Raw genomic sequence first — 20,847 nt, 5'->3', positions numbered from 1 at the left:
TAATATAGTCAAATACCAAGTATTCTGATATATCTTTTAGAGATTTAGTTGTAGAATGATTATAATGTACTTACTTTCTAAAATACATCAAACTGCAAACTACAACCAATTTTTAAAAACCTACAGAAAAAATTAAAAACCCATTTTTAGAACCTGCAGAAAATTTAGGTTTCTAGAAAAAAGTATTTAAAATCAAAGAAAAAATAATCAGAAGACAGTACCTCCAACAGTAGGCTGCCTTTCCTTTGTTTTGGGGACAAAAATTCTGATTACACTTGTGTTGATATAAATCAAAGGTAAATTGCGTGAAGTCAGAGTATGGGTCCTCATTGGCTGACCAGATTTTCTTTTCTCTTTTTGGGTCCTTGGTAGTTTTGCTTGAAATACACTTGCAATGGCATTAAGTAAAGGGAAAAAAAAGACAATATCAAAGGCTTGGGCTGAAAGAAGAATCTCATGAAGAAAATGAGGAGAACCATCCATTAAACCTTCAGTTAATTTATGAGAACTTCTTCGCTCATTTCTTGATGTTAACTTGTGGCGGACATTTTTTGTTACAGCTTTTGTATATGTCAGGGAGAGAAATCCATGCTGTTGATGAGAGCCATCTAAAAGTTTTGCAGTTGTCTGTTTCAGAAAAAGGAAATCACAATACACATTTCATTAAACAAACAGAAAAAAAACAAAACAAAAGTTTTCAAAGCAGAAAATTACCTGGATTGGGATTTTAACCCTTTTATTATGTATTCCTTGTAACCCTTTGTGTCCACATTACTTTGCATTCTGTAGATAGGGCAAAGCTTCTGGGAATGTTAGAATGACTGAGACTGAACAGAAAGTTATGAACTCTAACTAGGAGTTCTAGTTCTAGAACTTGAGAGAGGTAACTGACTTCTTTGTGCATGTTTTACAGTTTCGTCATTTTCTGGTATGATTAATAATAATTTGAAACAGACCATCTCTACATTTTATCTTTTCAGTCTTGGTAATTTTTCATTAAGAGCACCAATATGCTGTTATAGCATGAGGCACAGAATGGTTGTTTATTCAGATGAAACGAAAATGTATTTAATTTCTATTTGTGACCAACAACTTAAAAAGGCAAGACAACTACCAGCACTAGAGGGGACTTAACAGTTACAAGAACAGAGCTTTGTTTTGCTTTTGATAATTTGACTAACATATATGAAATAGAGCCCATAAAAAAAGCCTAACTGATACCATACTTTGATAACTGAGCTAACCAGTTATGGGCATGTTTATTAGAAATGGCAATGTATTACAAAACAAAACATTTGTCTTTTAGAACTTGCCTTTTTCAGTGGCTATCACCTTGCTTATGAAACATATCAACTCTCCTATGACTCAAAATCCTAAGGCATAAGATTATATATTAATACACAAAAAATGTGATCGAGAAGGAAAATTTTATCATTACAACTTGAATATTTCTGATAAAACTAACCCAACTAAAATTCTGATATTCAAATTGCACATTATAAATCATAATAAAACAGCACACTTTAAAAAGGGTAAAGTAAATTTCTGATTAAATATTTTCCTTAACACACGGAATTTTTTATTAAATATATTCCTTAACACTTGAAATGGAGAATTAGTGAAAAGTTTTCCAGAACCAATTCATGAATATAAAATCCCATTTTTTTTATTCACCCAATATAAAATTAAAGTTGAGCTGTTACACCCCCCTTTCCATCCCCTCTCCCTGCAAGTCTGATACTTTTGTTTTTTAGCTATTAGGATCGAAAAAGTAATATTAAGAAAGGAAATGAACTGGGAAAAAGGAAAAAGAAAGGAATATATTCATATTCACATAAACAGGAAAGTAGGAGCAAGAAGGAGCAAAACAGCAATTTGTTTTGAGGCTATGTTATTCCACCTCTGGTAAAATTTTTTTGCATGCATTTTCTTCCTCTCATTTTGTTGCCTATCATCAAATGACATGGAAAAAGTACACAATTCAACTGTCACTGCTAATTTTGCTTTAATCTAGACTTCACAATGAAGTAAGCTGAAATAAAATTTCTTTGATATACCTTCGTATATAAAGCTAACTGTATGACTATTAAAAAAAAAGATTTGGAAATTAAATGTTAAGTAGAGTTGCAATATAAATCATTTGTTCTTTAGTGGTCTCTACTACAGCGCTTTGTACTGTTATCAACTTTCTCACTGCTTCTCCTACTTTCTACAATCAAAACAAAAGGATACACAGTAAAGCAAGAAAAGTAACCACAGTCTTGTCACCAGGTTTCTGGATAGCAGGCAATGGTCATGGAGAAGGGGGGCAATGGTCATGGAGAAGGGGGGCTATGGTACAGCCCCTATGGGAAGGGTTACAGCAACACTCTCTCTGCCCTGGGTGTTTAAACTGGATTTTTGAGGAAGGTAGAATCTAACACTAAACTAAATAACTTAATTCCTATAATAATCTTCATTAATGGCAGCATTTGAATTCTACAAACATCTTAAACATATGAATATTATGGTTTGGAAAAACATTTTTAAGCATATTAAAAGTTAAACACTCTTGAAATTTAAACTCTATGTGGGTAGGTTTTGTTTTTTAAATTGCTACAATCTTAATTCCCTTAATGTAAGGGGGAAAAAATCGAAAGAACAAACGAATATTAACTAGAGTTTAGAAAACATAGATATTACTTTTCTTGCAGTAATCATCAGCATTTTATATCATTTAAAATGAAAAGTTAGAAAATACTGATATTAAAGAAATTTTAATAAAAAGAATCTTATGTAAATTTGGTAGAAAAACTGAAAATTAAGGAAAGAATTTAGAAGGCATTAATAATATTTTTTCATTAATACAGTTTAAAATTATGTAAGAATATTTCTTATAGACACTGAGAGGAAAATAAGTCTAAACAGAACTTCCACTGACACAAAAGCCACATTTTTACATCCATCACCACACAGAAGCTATAGTAGAAAAAGTTCAAAAATCAAATCAGAAAATGGCATTTGCTATTCAAATAGATTGTTAAACATGGGCTCTAGGAACACAACTATGTAAAATTTTGGCTTATTTTTATAATGCTAAAAGATATATGTCTTAAATACCTTTTGAGTTATAATGGAAAAAGATAAATAGTTCATATCTACTCAGAGAATATCTAGTCATGTTTGCAATGAAAATTATTACTACCATTGTCAAAATTTGCTCTTAATATTTAGTAATTACATGCATAAGAGCATTACTTAAAATAATTAGCTTGAGAACATATACAAATATATTGTATCATTAGAAAAATCATAATAAGCAGGATTCTAACTTCTAAAAGTCAATAGTGTTCTGTTTAGCATTCATATTCTACTCAGACAATGACAAAAGTACAGATTTGTACAAAATCAAGAGGGCATCAAATAATGTATTTTGAATTAACTGTGAGAAGGCAATGGTGTAATAATAGAAGAAAATAACATAAAGCAATCTCATTAAGAATGATAAAAAGAGTGAAAAAAGCTGTATGGTCAACTCTTGATCCTTCAATAAATACTCCATTTAAAAAAACAAACGTTATATTTAACATCCTAATTTGATTTTCTTATGCTTATGTTAAATTGGTTAAGATTCACAAAACAGAATGACAAAGAGCACACATAATTGACCCAGAAACAAATTAGATAATGGAAAACCAGTCTATGATTTAAAAATACATTATAGTTAGTTTACAAAATAGATGATAGAGAGGGAAATGAATATCAAGAGTTGACTCTATGGATAGTTCATATTTCTTCCGTGGATTCCTGTTAATGGAAGTTCTGTAGCTTAATTTTAAAATGATTTCTTACAGAAGGAAAGAAGCCAGAGCAATTACTGAAAGGGTCCTGCTTGCTGATGGGTCGAACCAACAAGGTGCGTCTGTTCAGCTTGTCAGTACAGGAAAGGAAGACACCTCCACATTGCCCCAAAGACCAAAACTCTTCCCCAAGGCTTGAGGTGATGGACAGGAGCAAAGAAGTTGAAAAGACAAAAAGCAATAAAAGCCATAAGCAAAAAAAAAAAAAAAAAATCTGGATAGTTTTAAATTCTGATTAAGTTTGCATAGTTTTAGGTTTGAGTCACTCTGGGTATGGCTTCTGTCTGGACCAACTTCTGCGAAAACATTGTTAATGGAAAGAAAAAACAATTGCTTTTAGTGTAAAATCACCACTCTTAGTTTATGATGAAGGACAATCTATTATGAACTCACTTATAAAATATGAACTGAGTCAATAAAATAATATGTTAATATTACAGTATATTAATAAAAAACAATCCTACCTTTGCCCTTTTGATAAATTTGTTTGGTTGCTATAATAGGAAGATGGTTACAAAACATGAGCAGCTTAAAGGAATAAACAGTTTTACATTTATAATGTGATGTTGGAGGAATAGGTCAGAAAAAGAATTTACTCTTTTTCTAATTCTTGTAATCAGTCCTATTTCATGAAACAAAAATAAACAGTTTTATAATATATTTTCAAAAATCATAATTACTTAATGAGTCTCACCACAGGTTTTTCTTTGCACTGTAGAAATACTCCTTCAAAATGTCCTGACTGCCAACCTTCCCCTGGCCTGGAAAACATAAGTTCACCTTATCTGTTCTCTTCCATTTTCTGAGTTAAAATAATTGAGCATATATAACTATTTCAAATACTTTTGATGTAAGCAATACTATTCTAACTAAAACGAAGATCTAACAATGCAATCATGAGAACAATTTACATTAATATTACACTCCAGCAGTTATGTATAGAAGCATTTGCCTTAATGGTAAATTGTATATTTATTTGGTTAGTTATTTATTTCTATATCCTGCACTACAGTACAAGGTCCATGAGGAGGGCAGGACTTGAGTCAATTTTTGTTAAACACATCTCCCTAGCACATAGTACAAGGGCTGGCACATAATAGACACTCAATAAATATTTTTATTAAATGAATGAATAAGTAAATCAACTTATGTAAGAATTTAAATTTTACATAAATCTAATAGTAAAATTGGCAATGAACTAGAATAGAGATTGTAATATTATATTATTAAGAAATTATTTTAATTATAATATATAATAATAAGTCACTGACAAAATTCATTCTGATGTGATACACAGACTACAACACCAATAGAAGGGAACTAAAGAGCTAAACATCACTTCATCAAAAGTCAATTAATGATTTGCTTTTAACACAACAAATATTTGTCATTTATTTGGTAAGATAAAACTATTATAACAGGTATTATAATTTTATGTTTCTAAATATAAATATTTTATATTTATATTTTATGTTTCTAAAAATCATGTCATAATTTTGAAACATGATCATGGCATGATTTTCAAGCTGTGACAGATTGGGCAATTACTGACATAAGCAATATGACATGTGACAAAGGATAAAAATTCAAATGTCTTTAAAGTAAAATTTGAAACAATGAAATAAAAAGACTTTTTAGCATATGTAATGCATATATATATATTTATGTATAGAAACAAATTATGTGTTGTTGCAGGCACTCTAAAAATAATTGTTGAATGAATAAATTCCAAATCCAGAAAGAAATTGATGTTAAACCTGTTTCTAAGCCAAAATACTGGGAAACTGAAATTAAGATACTATTCAAAATAATTTTTAAAAAGCATTTGTGAGTTTTATGGTATGTGAATTATATTTCAATTTTGAAAAATAAAGCGTCAAAGGACTTTTATAAGCAATGAAAAAACTGCATTTTTATTTGAAAAAAACTAATGACAGAATGGCTAAAGAATTTTGTGAGAATATCTAAAACTTACATTTCTTACTACTATTATTTATTATTACAAATAAATCCTATTAATACATAATCATACTTTTGATATAAATTTATTAGGGAAAGAAGACAGGGGTCGAGAAACATCCACCACATGTATATTAATCATCTGAGAGATGAGAAAAGAGTCTTCAAAGTGCTAAGGGACATGAGATGTTGCTCCCTTTTGGTCTATGCTTAGCACTGGTATAGGGAGTGGATGGGAAGCATATAGGCCTATATTTCAGGCATCTCAACAAAAATGTAGCATATGTAACAAATTGTAAGAGTTGATTAGCAAAGCAGCTTATTTCATTTAGTATGGGAATATGAACACTTATGAACAGAGTTGCCATCTTATAAAACAAGAATTTATTATATTACCTGTATGAATAAATACTAAGTAAAAGTAACCAATTTATTTTTTACAAACTCTCTTTGGGAATAAGGTGTGTGTGTGTTTAAACAACTAACCAAATTAAAATATTAAAATTCTTTTACTGACTTTGTACAAAGAAAAATATAGCTTTTTCCATGTTCATTGTTCATTACTCACCTGCTTCTGTAGTGATCAATATTGAAACTTTCTATTTTACATTTCACTTTAGTATAAACATCCTGAACATCAATAGATGCACTGAGATCTTCTAATTCACTGACCATACAAACCTCTGCAATGATAACAAGATTGTAATTTCAATATAGGCCTCACAATTAAGACACAGCACCTATTTCAAGATAGAGGAAATTCCAGTAAATATTTGAAGTGCTGTAAATAAAACTCTTGAAGTGTTGAAGTGATACAACCAAGAATCTCTGCAATATTTTTAGTGACAATGTTTTAATGAATCAATATGACCAATGAGGAAAATTATGTCATGGTCTTTGGAGCGAATTTTAATGTAAACAAGACACAATTTAGGTACTACAAAATCAAAGAGAATATATTCATACAAACATAAAAATTCTAAATACTGATAACATTCAATATGCTAGTATTTCTAGTAGAAATTAGAATTAGATCTAATGGTTTATTTCATTATAAAGACAATAAATAAGATTAATTCCAATATTTCTTTAAAAATTAGTGTTTAATATTTGATCTTATCAGTAGAGAATAAAAGTAATCTTGTACCTGTGCTTTTATTTTCAGGATCAGGAGCAAAGAGTTTTATAGTAATTTTGGGGAGCACCCACTGCATCCATAAACTAACACGTCCACTGGATCCACCAATGTTACTTGTAGTTTGTTCCAAGGTAATAGAATCTGAGAATGGTGAGTCATCACCGGCTTGTACAGAATCTCCCTGGAGTGAGGGAAAAAACATTTTGTAACATAAATAAAAATAACTTTAAAAACCCTATAATTTAAAACCTGCAATTTTTACTTGTATGTCATACCAGTTACTTCTAAACGTACATAAAATCTGGAATAAGTCAAGGTCTGCAAGCTACAGTCAGGGAACAAATTCAGCTCTGTTTTTATAAATAAAGTTTTACTAGATAACAGCTATACCTATATATTGTCTGTGGCTACTTTTCAGCAGAGATGAGTAAGCTGCTACAGAGATTTTATGGCCCACAAAGGCTAAAATATTTACTGTCTAACCTTTTAGAGAGAAAGTTGGTAGCTCTGCCCCTGCTATACAGCATTTATGTATGAATCTAGAATAACCACAGCAAAGCCATTAGCATAGCTGAAATATTTTAATAGAAGATGACATTAAAAATTAAATTCAAATAGCAATACTATAGTGTTAAACCGTGGCTTCAAATTGAATAAATAAACACCCCTGAGAAAAAAATTTGTTTTCCTTCCTCAGGCAGTTTCAATTTTCATTTTGGATTTACAACATTTGCTGTGGTGTTGTTAAATAGATTTTTTTAAAAATATTTTATATGCTTAAAATCTCTTAACTGGAGGTATAGAAGCATGTATACTTACTCAATTTAACAAACAAATACGTATTGAACTCTGGATTTGTAAAAGGCCCTAGCTTTGGTGCTGACAAATTTGCTGCCAAAGGTTGGTTTGTTTCTTTTTGGGCTTTTCAGGAGCTTTCAGTGTTCCTGAGAAAAACAAACCTTGGTTTGGAGTGGTATAGCTCCAGTCTCAAAGGAAGGAAGAGATGGTGCCAAAGATAGTGATCACTCACTGATGTATTCTGTTATTTTAGGATTAACTACCAAGTATTTGAGTTTTCAAAACTTCAAACTTTGCTATCCATTTAAAACCTGCATATAAAACTTGGGAGTCTAAAGCCACATTCTGAGATTTGATCAAATACGATGTAACATGCTTATTTGTTTGAAAGACTGTATGTGTGTATGTGTGTAAAACATTAGTTAAATATATTCAGTCAAGCTTAGGCTGGCAGGTAGTGTGATGTGCTAAGTAGGCTAAAGACATCAGACAATAGCCATGTGATTTTAGGCAAATGATTTAACCTCTCGGAGTTAATTTCCCACTGCAAAACGGTTATTGTAATGATGTTTATCTTTTAGAATTGTTATGATTAAATGAGAACATGTAAAGTAATTAAATATAGTAAACAGTTTATAAGTGGTAGGTATAATTATCAGCATCAAACTGCTGCTTAGAAATTATACACTCACATTTTTAGGGAATGTGGTCTCCTAAACTCTACTGCCTTTCTTATTTATCATCTCTCTAACTTCAGGCACATTTTCATTTTTCATACATCCTCAGCCTCCAATAGTTCATTGTTGTTTTAAATGTCTCAAATAGAATATTCCTTTCCATACGCTGAGGGGTCAGGACCAGAACAACAGCCAGAACACAGCATCCCTTCAAGTTCAATATAAGATAATGTAACATGGTTAATAATGCCTTTCTTTATGGATAAGTTTTCAGTACAGAAACCACTAATCTTTTCTAGAATCAAGGCATTAGCATGAAATTTAAAAGTGAAGATTAGTAAATTCCCGTAAAGAAAAAGCCCACAGACTTGACAACCAGACAACTATATATTCAGTTTCTATATGAAGCTTTTACCTTGACTCCAGTGTTTCACAATATCATCAATCAATATCTCTCAATTTTCTTGAATCTTTAAAATAAGGACAAACGGAAGAATTTCACAGAATAGGCAAATATTTATTTATTTTTTTTTTTTTTTTTTTTTTTTTAACATTTTCTTGTTTTATTGTATTTTGTTTTTCCGTTTTTTTTGTTACATGGGCTGGGGCCGGGAATCGAACCGAGGTCCTCCGGCATAGCAGGCAAGCACTTTGCCCGCTGAGCCACCGCGGCCCGCCCTGAATAGGCAAATATTTATTGATGGAACACTTGGGCACCAAGCACAGCTAAGAAACAGTGTCCTGTGATTTACTGGACAGAAAATTATAGATTTAAACCTGAAGATAATAAAGTCATTACTTATCTCAGTTACACCAAGCAAAACAAACAGCTCACCATTTGTGGGGTTTTCATACAAATGCCCCTCCAAAATAAGTTTCTTAAATCTGCTATAATTGAGATTCCTAGGACTTGAGAAGCCTTGAAAACATTCAGGTTTTTGGTTAGTCATCTAAGTTAACCTAACATCTAATGAAAAGCACAAACTAATCCCAGAAAAGGATGCATTTTACAAAGTCAATTTTTATAGTAGACAATATAATTCAGTCAGTGTACATTTCTTCATGGATAGGTTCTTACACAAGAAGCATACATAAATTAAATCCTCCCTGTAATAGAAGAATATTACAACCCAAAGAATGGAAAATTCCAGAGAAAACACCACCTCAATTCAAGGAGATCTTGATTCTTAACACTACTAGTGTTAAACTGTGGCTTCAAACTGAATAAATAAGCACCCCTAAGTAAAAGTTTTGCTTCTTTCCTCATGCAGTTTCAATTTTCATTTTGGATTTACAACATTTGGTGTGGTGTTGTTAAATATGTTTATGCATTAATTTTCTGCTCTGTTTCCAAATCTACAGCAAAAATCAAGCCAGAATCAGACACTGAGCTATTTTCCCACACCTTCTTATGCCAAGTTCTAAATTATACAGCTTAATTCTTTCACCATTTTGTTGCAAATTGACCAAAATACTAAGTTTATTTTCCTAACTGAATTTATCTTTGTTCATCTGGAAGAGCAAACACTTGAGTCCTTCATCCTTGGCCTGCTTCAGAGCTCAGGGATGATCACAGTTTTGGCCACATTGCTACTTTCCCTTATCAAAATAACTTCAGCGTTCTTGTTCAATCACAAAACTTCCCCAAGGGCTAAACACATCCACCACTGTTTGTACTTAAGTCAGCAGTAACAAGTGACCTGCTGTGGTCTCCACTACCTCTGCTCTCACTATTTTAGTGCAAGGGTGAGAAAAATGATTAACCGTTTTTAAGCTCAGTACTTAAGCCTTTCTCTCATATTTCCCCCTAGACCACCACCCAGATTGAATATAGCTAGAATTATATTCACACAAAAGTATGGTGCTCCCTATCAACATGTCAGCATGAAAAGCAGTACTCATAGTTTAAAGTATAAATCATCCAAGGATCCTATAAACAAATACTTCTTTTCTATTTAATACAAAAGAGTGTGCCAGTAAGTTCTCTGTATTTAAAACAGCTTAAAAATAATAATTTTGACCCAACAGAGAAAGGAAAACTATACCTTAAATAGCAAAATATTTTTTTAAAAACTTATGTAATGTTTTAAATGCAAATTTTAGTGAGAACAAAATAAAAACTGTAATTTCAAAGTGGTTAGCAGATGAAAAATTCATATAAATAAGCACTGCAGATTACCAGGGCCTATTTAAACAATAAAAGTATTTGAATTTTAAAAACAAAATAAAATAAGACAATAATTAGGAGAATACAGACATTTTCATATGATTATTTCTAAATAGGAAAAGCATTACATACAAAATATTTTGCTGAATGGCTTGTGAAGGTTAAATAATAATCTTCATTTCTCCAAACTGCTTTGATATATTGTTTTTGTTCTTTCTAAAGCTATTCAAATGATGAAATGATAATCTAAATGCTATGATTACCATATTTTGAATAAAAGTTTCTTTCTAACTATTGAGAATAAATTAAAAATAAATGTTAAATGAAATAATTCTATTTTCAGGAGGCGACTTAGCATAATTTTAAAATATTCTTAAATAGCAATCAAGTAAAAAGTTCAAACTAAATATACTATCTAAAGGGTTGTTTGGAATAATTTGAGGTAAATTATTGCTTAGAAGACTTGGTTAACTATACCCGAGTAATGAAAAACTTGACAACAGTTTTACTATATCAGTTGATGCCAAAAACTTTTCAATTCAATATTAACATTTTATTTAAATGAAAATCAATGCATTTAAAACAGTCATTGGACACTGAGGAAAGAACCACCTCATACTGATTGTTTTTTGAGAACTACAGGCACATTCCCATTAAATAATTTAAATTTCTTTATAAACAAATAATGCAAGTCAAATTTTGCCATGAACCTAACTAAGCATTCCCACTGAGAGATTAACATGTTAACTTTTATTTTAGATATAGCGTAAATGAATATTCTTACAGTCACTCAGCATTTTAGATTTTTCTAAGGCTTTATAAGTCATTCTTATACCACTGCTATAAAGAAGGAGGGTATTATAAAACATGATAAATACATACATATGTACTTAACGAATGGAAAGTTAATATGAAAAAATGCTAAATGGTTCATCTAAAATCACAGATTTCTCTCCATGCTGAACTGGACAGATTTAATTTTATTAACTTAATACAGTCATTCCATAATCAATGTCCTTTCGATATCACCTTTCCTACTACTACTGAGAACCCAGAGGTCTAAAATATCATTTAATATCTTTATAATAGCTTCTAAGAGACTTCCAGATAGTGATTTTATCCTGTAAGAGAAGCATGGTATTGTGCATGTATTTGTGTGAGAGTGTGTTTGCTTTGTTTACTAGTCATGAAAAGGAATCATCAAAATATTAGTGCTTTTTAAGGTAGTTTTTATTGATAGATTATCTTGTAAGTAAAATGGCAATAAAAATGTCAATGAATATACTTATGTAATACAAACATCAACTAAATAGAGTATGTGTTTTTTAAGTTCAGCAGTAAAAAGTCTTATTTATCTGTGGATACATGACAAAGTTAACGTGACAGAGACAGTTAGCTGTGTATCAAAGTTCGTGCTCCCACTTCTTTTGTTTCTGGCTCCCACTTCTATAACTTCAATTCTCTATTCTATAATAAAGAATTGTCTCTGGGTAGAAGCCAGACATCTATGGGCTAAATTTACCGGCTTACCCTTGTATTATGTATACACACACACCTGTGCTCCACCTCAAACGTTACAAATTCCTCTAAGGACAAGGGAATATGTCTTAAATAATAGTACATCGGAAAAAAAAAAGATTAAGCATTAGTAAGCTACATATCTAACTTAAGAAATTAGAAAAACAAGCTAAACTTAAAAAAAAGCACTATATATCAAAGCCTGAGTTCTAAGTAGTGGAAAAAAGTTATTCCAAGAATTCTGAGACAACTTAGGGTACATGTGAATTTGAGGGCTTGTTTTATACCTAAATGTTTCGAAGAAAACTTCTGGCAATGAAATGAACACTAAAGTGATCTGAGGCTAGTGAAATTCATCAGAGAAGCAAATGCATAAAAAAACCTTTGTGGGGACAAACTTTCAACCACTATTTTAGAGTCTCTTCGACGAAGTTCTATTTATGAAGAACACCCAGTACAAAATTACTTTAACATATAAGGAAACAACTTCCTATGAGCAAGAGTTAAGAATAGAATGAACACTAGGACTAGAATCTCAAGAAATTCAGATAGCATATATAATGAAAATATATAAAATAAGTATGTTTACACTGATTAAAGACTTAAAAAACAAATTGAATATACAAACTTGAATAGAGTTTTATCTACTTACATTGAAAAGTTTTGTAGGGACTTAATAAACATATACATCTCTATGCTACACACAATAATAAATCCGATTTACTCATGATATGAGTTATACCAAAATCATTTAACATTCATTTATTCAAGAAGCACTGTTGCTTAAATTAGGGTAATAATCTGATAATAAAGGTAGTGGGTAAGGGACGGTGACGGATAGTTATATCCTATATCTAGTGTCAAATATAATCATTATTTGACATCCTTACATTTAAGAAAATGAAGCCTCCCAGTATAACTTATCTAACTTCTAACTTATGTTTGGCTTACGATTTATTGCAGATTTTTAAAAAAGCATAAGGTATAAACTAATATGGAAGTAGAAAAAGGAATAAAAGTTAAATTATTCAATAAGACTAAACAGAGTATTTTTGTTAATTGTACAAACTTTACTCTCTTGTTTTGGCACGGGCAAGTTCTGGAAACTGAACCCAGGTCTCCAGCATGGCAGGCGAGAATTCTGGAACTGAGCCATTGTTGCACCTCCCAGTTGTACAAACTTTAGCGTCTAAACAATGCTAGAGCTTTCCCTTTACAATAAAATACTATCAAAAGAGAAAACTACGTTCAACTTGGAAATATTACCTATTTAAAATATTAACTGAAATCATAATTGTACAGTAGCAAAAATATATTGCATTTCTTTATATCTATATTTAATATATACATTATTTTACTCTTTCTAGTTTGCGCTGCTCGAGTGGGATCAGAATCTTTATGTTATCATTAAGTATAATTTTATCAATGAATAGTAAAAAATTCATTTTCTAGGACCATAACAATGTCAGTGTGTAAGCTAGGAAATAGATAAGATACTTGCCTGAGTCCCTTAAAATAAATGTTTCTTTTGTCTACCCAGTCTTTGCTATTTCATTCTCCATCTCTTCTAAGACTACGTTAAAATCTCTTCAGTATCCAAACAACACCTAAATTGAGACCTTCCAAATTTGGATGAGATATGGGTGAGTTATACCTAAATACCCTTTCAATGATGATTACCTTGTTGATTATCATACAAATAATATAGTGATTTTGAGAATTTTTACACGAAAAGCAGGGCTTAAACTCTGGCTAGGCTAAGAATAATAATAGTGTTAGACAATTTAAGGGAACTTAAAGTAAATGCTTTGGTTTCTAAACCAATTTCAACTAATTCCAGTTACAAATATTAGCTTTAAAAAGAGTGGTACTAGAAAGGAGGAAACCAGAAAGCAGTGTCTGTTTTTCCAAGTATTTCAGGAAAAAATAATACCAATATTATACCTACTTTCCCACAGAATAAAACAAGACGGAACACTGCCCAGCTCACTTTATGAAGACAAAATAATCTTGATACTAAAATATGACAAGGATATTATGAGAAAGTTTAAGACTAGTATTACGCATAAATATTGTTAACAAAATCCTAAACAAAACACCCTAAATTGACGTACAGACTGAAGGAAATACCAACCAAAATTCCAGAAATTTATGAAAATTAACATGTCAATTTGTAAATTTAGATGAAAAGGCAAAGGACCAAGAGCCAAGATACCCTTAAAGAAAAGGAATAAGATAGGCAGACTTTAAACCCCAACCAATATCATTCCTGTTAACCTTAAAGAATACTCAGGGCTCTATCTGAGATTCTAAAAAAGCTGCACAAGCTAAGTTTACTTTTCAGAAACCTAAAACCTTCAGATGGTTCCCAGGCCAGGTAAGTCCTGAAACTAAGAGGGGCGATCTCTCCAAGAACATTAACCAGTACCATCCCCCTTTCTCATACTGGTGGCAACCCTTTTCAACATGAAAAAGTTCAAATGGGCATAACCCAAATATCCCTAAAGATTAGCCTAGGGATCAGAGGAGAAAGAACAGTTATAATAGAGAAGTTAGGATTTAACAAGTGAATGTGACTACTGAATCATTATATTGGTATTTTTTTAGTCTCTAGTGTTTTGGAGCAGCTAGAAAGAAAAACTTGAAATTGTGAAACTGTAACCCATACCAAACAGAAATATGTTCTATAAAGACTTTAAACAATGTACCCTGAAATTTGTTTCTTTTTTGTGTTTTTTTCACAATAAAACATGTTAAAATAAAACAAAACAAAAACAATAGGCAGACAGCCTATAAAGTCTCAAGATAAACGATAAAAGTTACAGAAATAAGAGAGTATATTACTGGTAAAAGGATAGATAAATCGAACTATGCATTTATAGACTCTTGAATTATGGCAAAAGTAGCACTTCAGAGCAGATGCATCAGGGCATTTTTTTTTTTAAATAATAATACTTGGCCAACTGGTTATCTTTAAGAAGAAATTAATAACTCCTATTTTATACCACACTCAAAAATCAATTCCAGGTAGATTATAGATCTAAACAGTAATACAATTGGATTATATGATGTGCAAATAAAATTGGTTAAAAATGAACAGAGAGAAACAAGTGATAGAAAAAATATGGAGAAAGAGATAGACCTGTTCATTGTTGGTAAGGAAGTTGAGAGGTTCAGGGGCAGTGTGATGGTTCCACTGCTAGAATATATACATGGAGGAACTGAGAGTGGGGAAACTAACTGACATTTGCACACTGACATTTATGGTGGCAGTGTATGTGATTTCAAATGGATGGAGGTGGCCTAAGGGTACAACAACTGAGGAATGGAAGGGGGAATTGTGGTATTTACATACAAGGGACTACTGAGTGGCCTCAAGAAGGAATGAAGTTGTGAGGTACTGCAACTAGGTGAATGAACCTTAAAGACAGTATGTTGAATGAAATGGCAAAAGCAAAAAGACCAATATTATCATGCCTCACTCATGGACTAACTAGAATATATAATTCAGGGAATTGAAGTCAAGAGCATGGGTTATTAGGTTGGGGCTTATTGTAAAGGGTCTTAGATTGTAAGCTCTTACAGCAGTCACATATATTCAGAAGTTGTAACTGATATTTCTAAATTCTGAGATACTGAGCTATTTCTATATAATCTGGTTGCTCCTTGAAACTTCAGGTATTTATGTGACAATTGGTTGTCCTCATTGCTTGTGAGAACATCAGGAATTCCCCAGGTGGGGAAACTGAATATTTCCTCCTTTCTTCCCAGCCCTCCAAGGGGACTTTGCAAATACTTTTTTATTCTCTGCCCAAATTACTCTGGGATATATTGGGGCATCACACTAACCTTTATAAACCAACAAGATCTCACACCCTATTCAAGATTCCATGAGACTCAGAGTCAGAGCTCTGAAGCTATCAAAGTCAGCATCACCCTAATCAGCACTGTCTAAAAGCTGAAAAGGTGATCCAACTTCATCTAGAGATATGAATGAAGCTGATCTGAATAGGACTAAGGTAAATCAGAATACTGGGTAAAGGATGATATATATGACCCATACTTTCAAACATCAACCTCTGTGCGAGATCAAAGGGAATGAAGTTTATTTGGTGCAAAATTTATATTTTGGGTAGCACATTATCTAATTTAACTTGTATGATCAGTTTATTTGAACACCATAATCACATGGAATCTTGAATAGGGTGTGAGATCTTGTTGGTCTATAGAGGTTAGTGTGATGACCCAATATACCCCAGAGTAATTTGGGCAGAGAATAAAAAGTATTTGCAAAGTCCCCTTTGGGGACTGGGAAGAAAGGAGGAAATATTCAATTCCCCACCTGGGGAATTCCTGATGTTCTCACAAGCAATGGGGACAATCAATTCACTAGGCTGAGCCCTCAATCTTGAGCTCACCCCTAAAAAGCTTATTCCTGCAAAGGAGAGGCTACCCAGAGACCCTCTTTTGTTGAGCAGATGTGTCCTCTCTTTCTAAGCCAACTTGGTAGGTGAACTCACTGCCCTCCCCATTACATGGGATATGACTTCCAGGGGTATATTCCTCCCGGGCAACGTGGGACAGGATTCCTGGGGATGAGCTGGGATCTGGTGTCATCAGAGTAAGAGGGCTTTCTTGACCAAAAGGAGGAAGAGAGACATAAGACAAAATGAAGTGGCTAAGATATTTCAGAGTTGGGAGGTTATCCTGGAGGTTATTCCTATGCCTTATACAGATATTTCTTTTTAGTTTACGTATTGGAGTGCATATAGGGAAGCACTTGAAACTGCTGAACTGTGTTCCAGTAGCCCTAATTCTTGAAGAAGACAATGTAAATATTTGTGGCTTCTGCAGTGTGGCTGTATGACTATGAGAACCCTTGTGTCTGGTGCTCCTTTTGTCCAGGGTTTGGACAGATGAATAAAAATAAATTAATTAATTAATATTTAAGGATAGGGAATAAACGAATGATCGGTGGAGATGGAGGGTGAGAATTGGGTGGATTGAGAGGCTGTGGGCTGGTGATGGGGAGAAGGTAAGGGATATAGGATGTACATTAAAAAAAAAAAAGAGTCATCCTGATTCATTTGGGCCATGCCTTACCTGAAATAACCTCACGAAAAAGTCTTATTTACAATGGATTCACACCCACAGGAATAGATTAAGATTAAGAACAAGTTTTTCTGGGGTATATAACTGAGCCGCCATGTCCAGCCTAACATCCTCTTGTTTCCAAGTAAAACTGAGATTCAAAGAAGGGAAGTGACTTCTCCAAGGTGATGAAACTGGCAAATGGTGGAATTGGCCACTAGAAGTCAGGGTTTCTCAAATTTAAAGTACCAGTAGATTTGGTTGAATATAAAAAAAAATCACCTAGGGTACTTAAAAATGCAGGTCTCTGGGCCCTGTTTCCAGAGATTCTAATTGGGTAGAGGTTGGGTGGTGCTTAGGAATTTGCTTTCTATGCAGTTTCCCATTGCTGGTGATACAGATGGTCTGAGAGCTACAGTTGAACTACATGCAAATCTTTTAAGGTCTTGTTTTTTTTTTAATAAAAATGGTAAAAGTGGTATGAGGATTTGAAAGCATGCTTTTAAAGATTCTTTTTATTTTCCATATTCTCAGCTTCTCATATATTCATGGTTCCATGTAAAATGCACAACCACAAAAGTCAAAGCTTGTTGTCCATCTAGACCCAACACTGATAATGACAGTGAACCAGTATAACAGGCTGGAAATCTGAGCCTCTGATCCTTCTTCTAGGCCACAAGATTATATAGCTGATGTATTTCTAAGACAATGAGAGATATACTCTAAAATCATAGTTTATTTCAAGCAACATTTGAAACTGAAAAATTGTATAAACCACTTAAGATGTTTAACATAATTAAAATTCCCATTTTCCTGTGAATTTGTTAAAATAAAAGTAATGCAGTAATTTTCTAAAAGATAATATATGAGAATATTTTTATGACCTTAATTCAAGGATAAATATCTTAAGCAGAATACAAATGAAAAACACTAACTATGAAGGAAAAATAACTTTGATAACATTGGTATTAAGGACTTTCATTTATCTAAAGTCATCATACTAAGAGAATGAAAAGGCAAACCACAGAGTAGGTAAGAATATTTGCAATACACATGGGCATTAGAGGGCTTTTATCCAAAATATATAAAGAACTCTTCCAAATCAATAAGAAAAAGGCAACTGAATAAAAAAAAAGATGGGCTAGAGATATATGGGCATGTCACAAGGGGATCTCTAAATGGCCAATAAAGCTATAAAGATATGCTCAACTTCATTAGTAATCAGGAAAAGAAAATGCAGACCTCTATGAAATATTACTATATACCCAACTGAACAGCTAATATAAAAAAGAATGACAAAACCAAAAATGAAAGGAATCAAAGATGATTTAGTTTTAGCCTGAGTAACTGGGTGAATTTAAGTGCTATTTACAGAGGATGGGGACAACAGGAGATGGTGCAAGTTGGAAGGAAGCAGGAGAGGCAGAATCAAGAATTCTCTTTCGTGGGAAGGCTAAGTTATTAGATGTCTATTAGACATTCTATTGGAGATGTTGTACACATTGTAGGATATCCACTAGGAGTCTGAAGCTCAGGAAAGAGGTCTGCAAAAATACATATAAATGTGGAATTATCAGCATAAAGATATCTGTAATGCCATTAAATGGATGAGGTCACCTAGAGGAGAGATGAATATATTAGGTCAAACTACATGAAATAGTGGAATATCAGCAATTTCATATGGTTCAACCTAAAGAAAAGAGGTTTAAGAACTGAGTCTTGGAAAGCACCAACTTTCAGAGGCTGGGAAAAACAGAAAAAACCAGCAAAGCAAACTACAGAATAGTCAACAAAACAGGAAAAAATTGGAAGCCAAGCAAAAAAAGGAAGAAACAGTTATGTCAAATATTGCTAAGAGATTGAGTAAAATCAGGAGTGAGAATTCACCATTGGATTCAGCATAATGGAGGTCACTGGCAATCAAACAAATAATGCTTCAACAATGGGGGGTGGATGGGTAGAGAGCCTAACCAGAAGGCATTCAAGGAGACTGAAAGTAAGGAATTGGATAAAATGTGTACAGCAACTTTGTCAAGGAGTTTTGCTATAAAAGAGAATAGGAGAAATGAGGCAGCAGGTTTATGGGTATGTGGGATCAAGGGAGGATTTTTAAAGGTATATCTGAGATCTTATAAAAGAGCAAACAGATAAAGAAAAACTGATGATAAAAGACAGAAAGGGGTTAATTGTGGGAGCAAGTTCTACAGGTAGGTGAGAAGGAATGGGATCTAATATAAATGTGTGTGGCACCTGTTTGATGGGACAAAGCAGGAATAGTTCAACTACTGTAACAGGAGGGGAAGCAGGGGGCATGGACAAAACATATATAAATTCAGTTAATGCACTAACACAAGGAGGTAGGAATTAATATTATCTCCATTTTATAGATGATGGTACTGATGCACAGAAGTTAAATAATGTGATGATAAATTGCAAACGTAAGATTCAAACCCAAGCTGTCTGATTCCAGAGTCTTTTGATAGATCTGTTAACTTAGAATCATGCTATGATGAGTTGGTTCAATCCCTACTTTGTGTGACACTAACTTCAGTTGGCTGTGCTTCAGCTTTTCAGCACATGAAATGATGATGCTGATCTTTATGCTCTCTCTTACAATCCACTTCAATAATATGTTGCATATTGATAGAATTAAGAGAAAAATGTTTCCTTACTTGTGAAGCTCTGCAAAAACAGTATACCAAAGTCAGAGGGAGTCAATTCTTAGGGCTGACCAGAGAGAATTTATAACAAGAAGTAGTAGAAACAGTTTAGCTAGTTTTTCCCAGTATCAAAAAAATTACACCTTAGAAAAATTAAATTACTAACATTCTATTTTTCTGTCTGAAAAGTTACTATAGAAACTAAACACACTAGTTTAATTTCCTCTGTTTTCATTTGGTACCCCATTCTCGGCTAAAACTTTGAAATAAGCTTGAATACATTCAGGGCTAATATTAAATGCTACTGTAATTCTAGACTATCCATGCTAGTAGTAACTACATGTGCTGGTTTGAAAGGATGTATGTACTCTAGAAAAGCCATGTTTTAATCAAAATCCCATTTCATAAAGGCATAATAATCCCTCCTCAATACAGTATGTTTGAAACTGTAATCAGATCATCTCCCTGGAGATGTGGTTTAATCAAGAGTGGTTGTTAAACTGGATTACCTGGGGGTGTGTCTCACCCATTTGGGTGGGTCTTGATTAGTTTCTGAAGTATTATAAATGAGGAAACATTTTGGAGAATGAGAGATTCTGAGAGAGCAGAACAACACAGCCACAAGAAGCAGAGTCCACCAGCCAGAGACCTTTGGAGATGAAGAAGGAAATTGCTTCCCAGGGAGCTTCAGGAAACAGGAAGCCAGGAGAAGAAGCTAGCAGATGATGCCATGTTCACCATGTGCCCTTCCAGATGAGAGAGGAACCCTGACTGTGTTCGCCATGTGCCTTCTCACTTGAGAAAGAAACCCTGAACTTCATCGGCCTTCTTGAACCAAGGTATCTTTCTCTGGATGCCTAAGATTGGACATTTCTATAGACTTGCTTTAATGGGGACATTTTCTCAGCCTTAAAACTGTAAACTAGCAACTCATTAAAATCCCCCTTTAAAAAGCCATTCTGTTTCTGGTATATTGTATTCTGGCAGCTAGCAAACTAGA

The 20,847-nt window shown here is 32.9% G+C and overlaps 1 protein-coding gene across 16 annotated transcripts in view; it reads right to left on the bottom strand.

Annotated features, from left to right (window-relative positions):
- The window catches only part of VPS13B (vacuolar protein sorting 13 homolog B), a 1,000,970-nt gene that overhangs the window by 409,470 nt on the left and 570,653 nt on the right, over positions 1–20,847 (bottom strand). For 8 of the 16 annotated variants that reach the window (XM_077167317.1, XM_077167318.1, XM_077167319.1 and 5 more), the window contains 4 exons: positions 6,946–7,117; positions 6,367–6,481; positions 3,832–3,973; positions 222–627 (listed from right to left, as the gene is read on the bottom strand). In XM_077167317.1, coding sequence (XP_077023432.1) covers positions 222–627; positions 3,832–3,973; positions 6,367–6,481; positions 6,946–7,117 — 835 coding nt within the window. Of the gene's footprint in view, positions 1–221; positions 628–3,831; positions 3,974–4,519; positions 4,601–6,366; positions 6,482–6,945; positions 7,118–8,426; positions 8,620–20,847 lie in introns of those variants that run through there. The other 8 variants (XR_013178354.1, XR_013178355.1, XR_013178353.1 and 5 more) reach the window with 7 other exon arrangements.

The sequence above is a fragment of the Tamandua tetradactyla genome, chromosome 6 (genome assembly GCF_023851605.1).
Source record: "Tamandua tetradactyla isolate mTamTet1 chromosome 6, mTamTet1.pri, whole genome shotgun sequence".
In the NCBI taxonomy this organism is placed as follows: Eukaryota; Metazoa; Chordata; class Mammalia; order Pilosa; family Myrmecophagidae; genus Tamandua; species Tamandua tetradactyla.
Note: the sequence above shows the minus strand (reverse complement) of the source record. Positions and strands in the feature narration are given on the sequence as shown.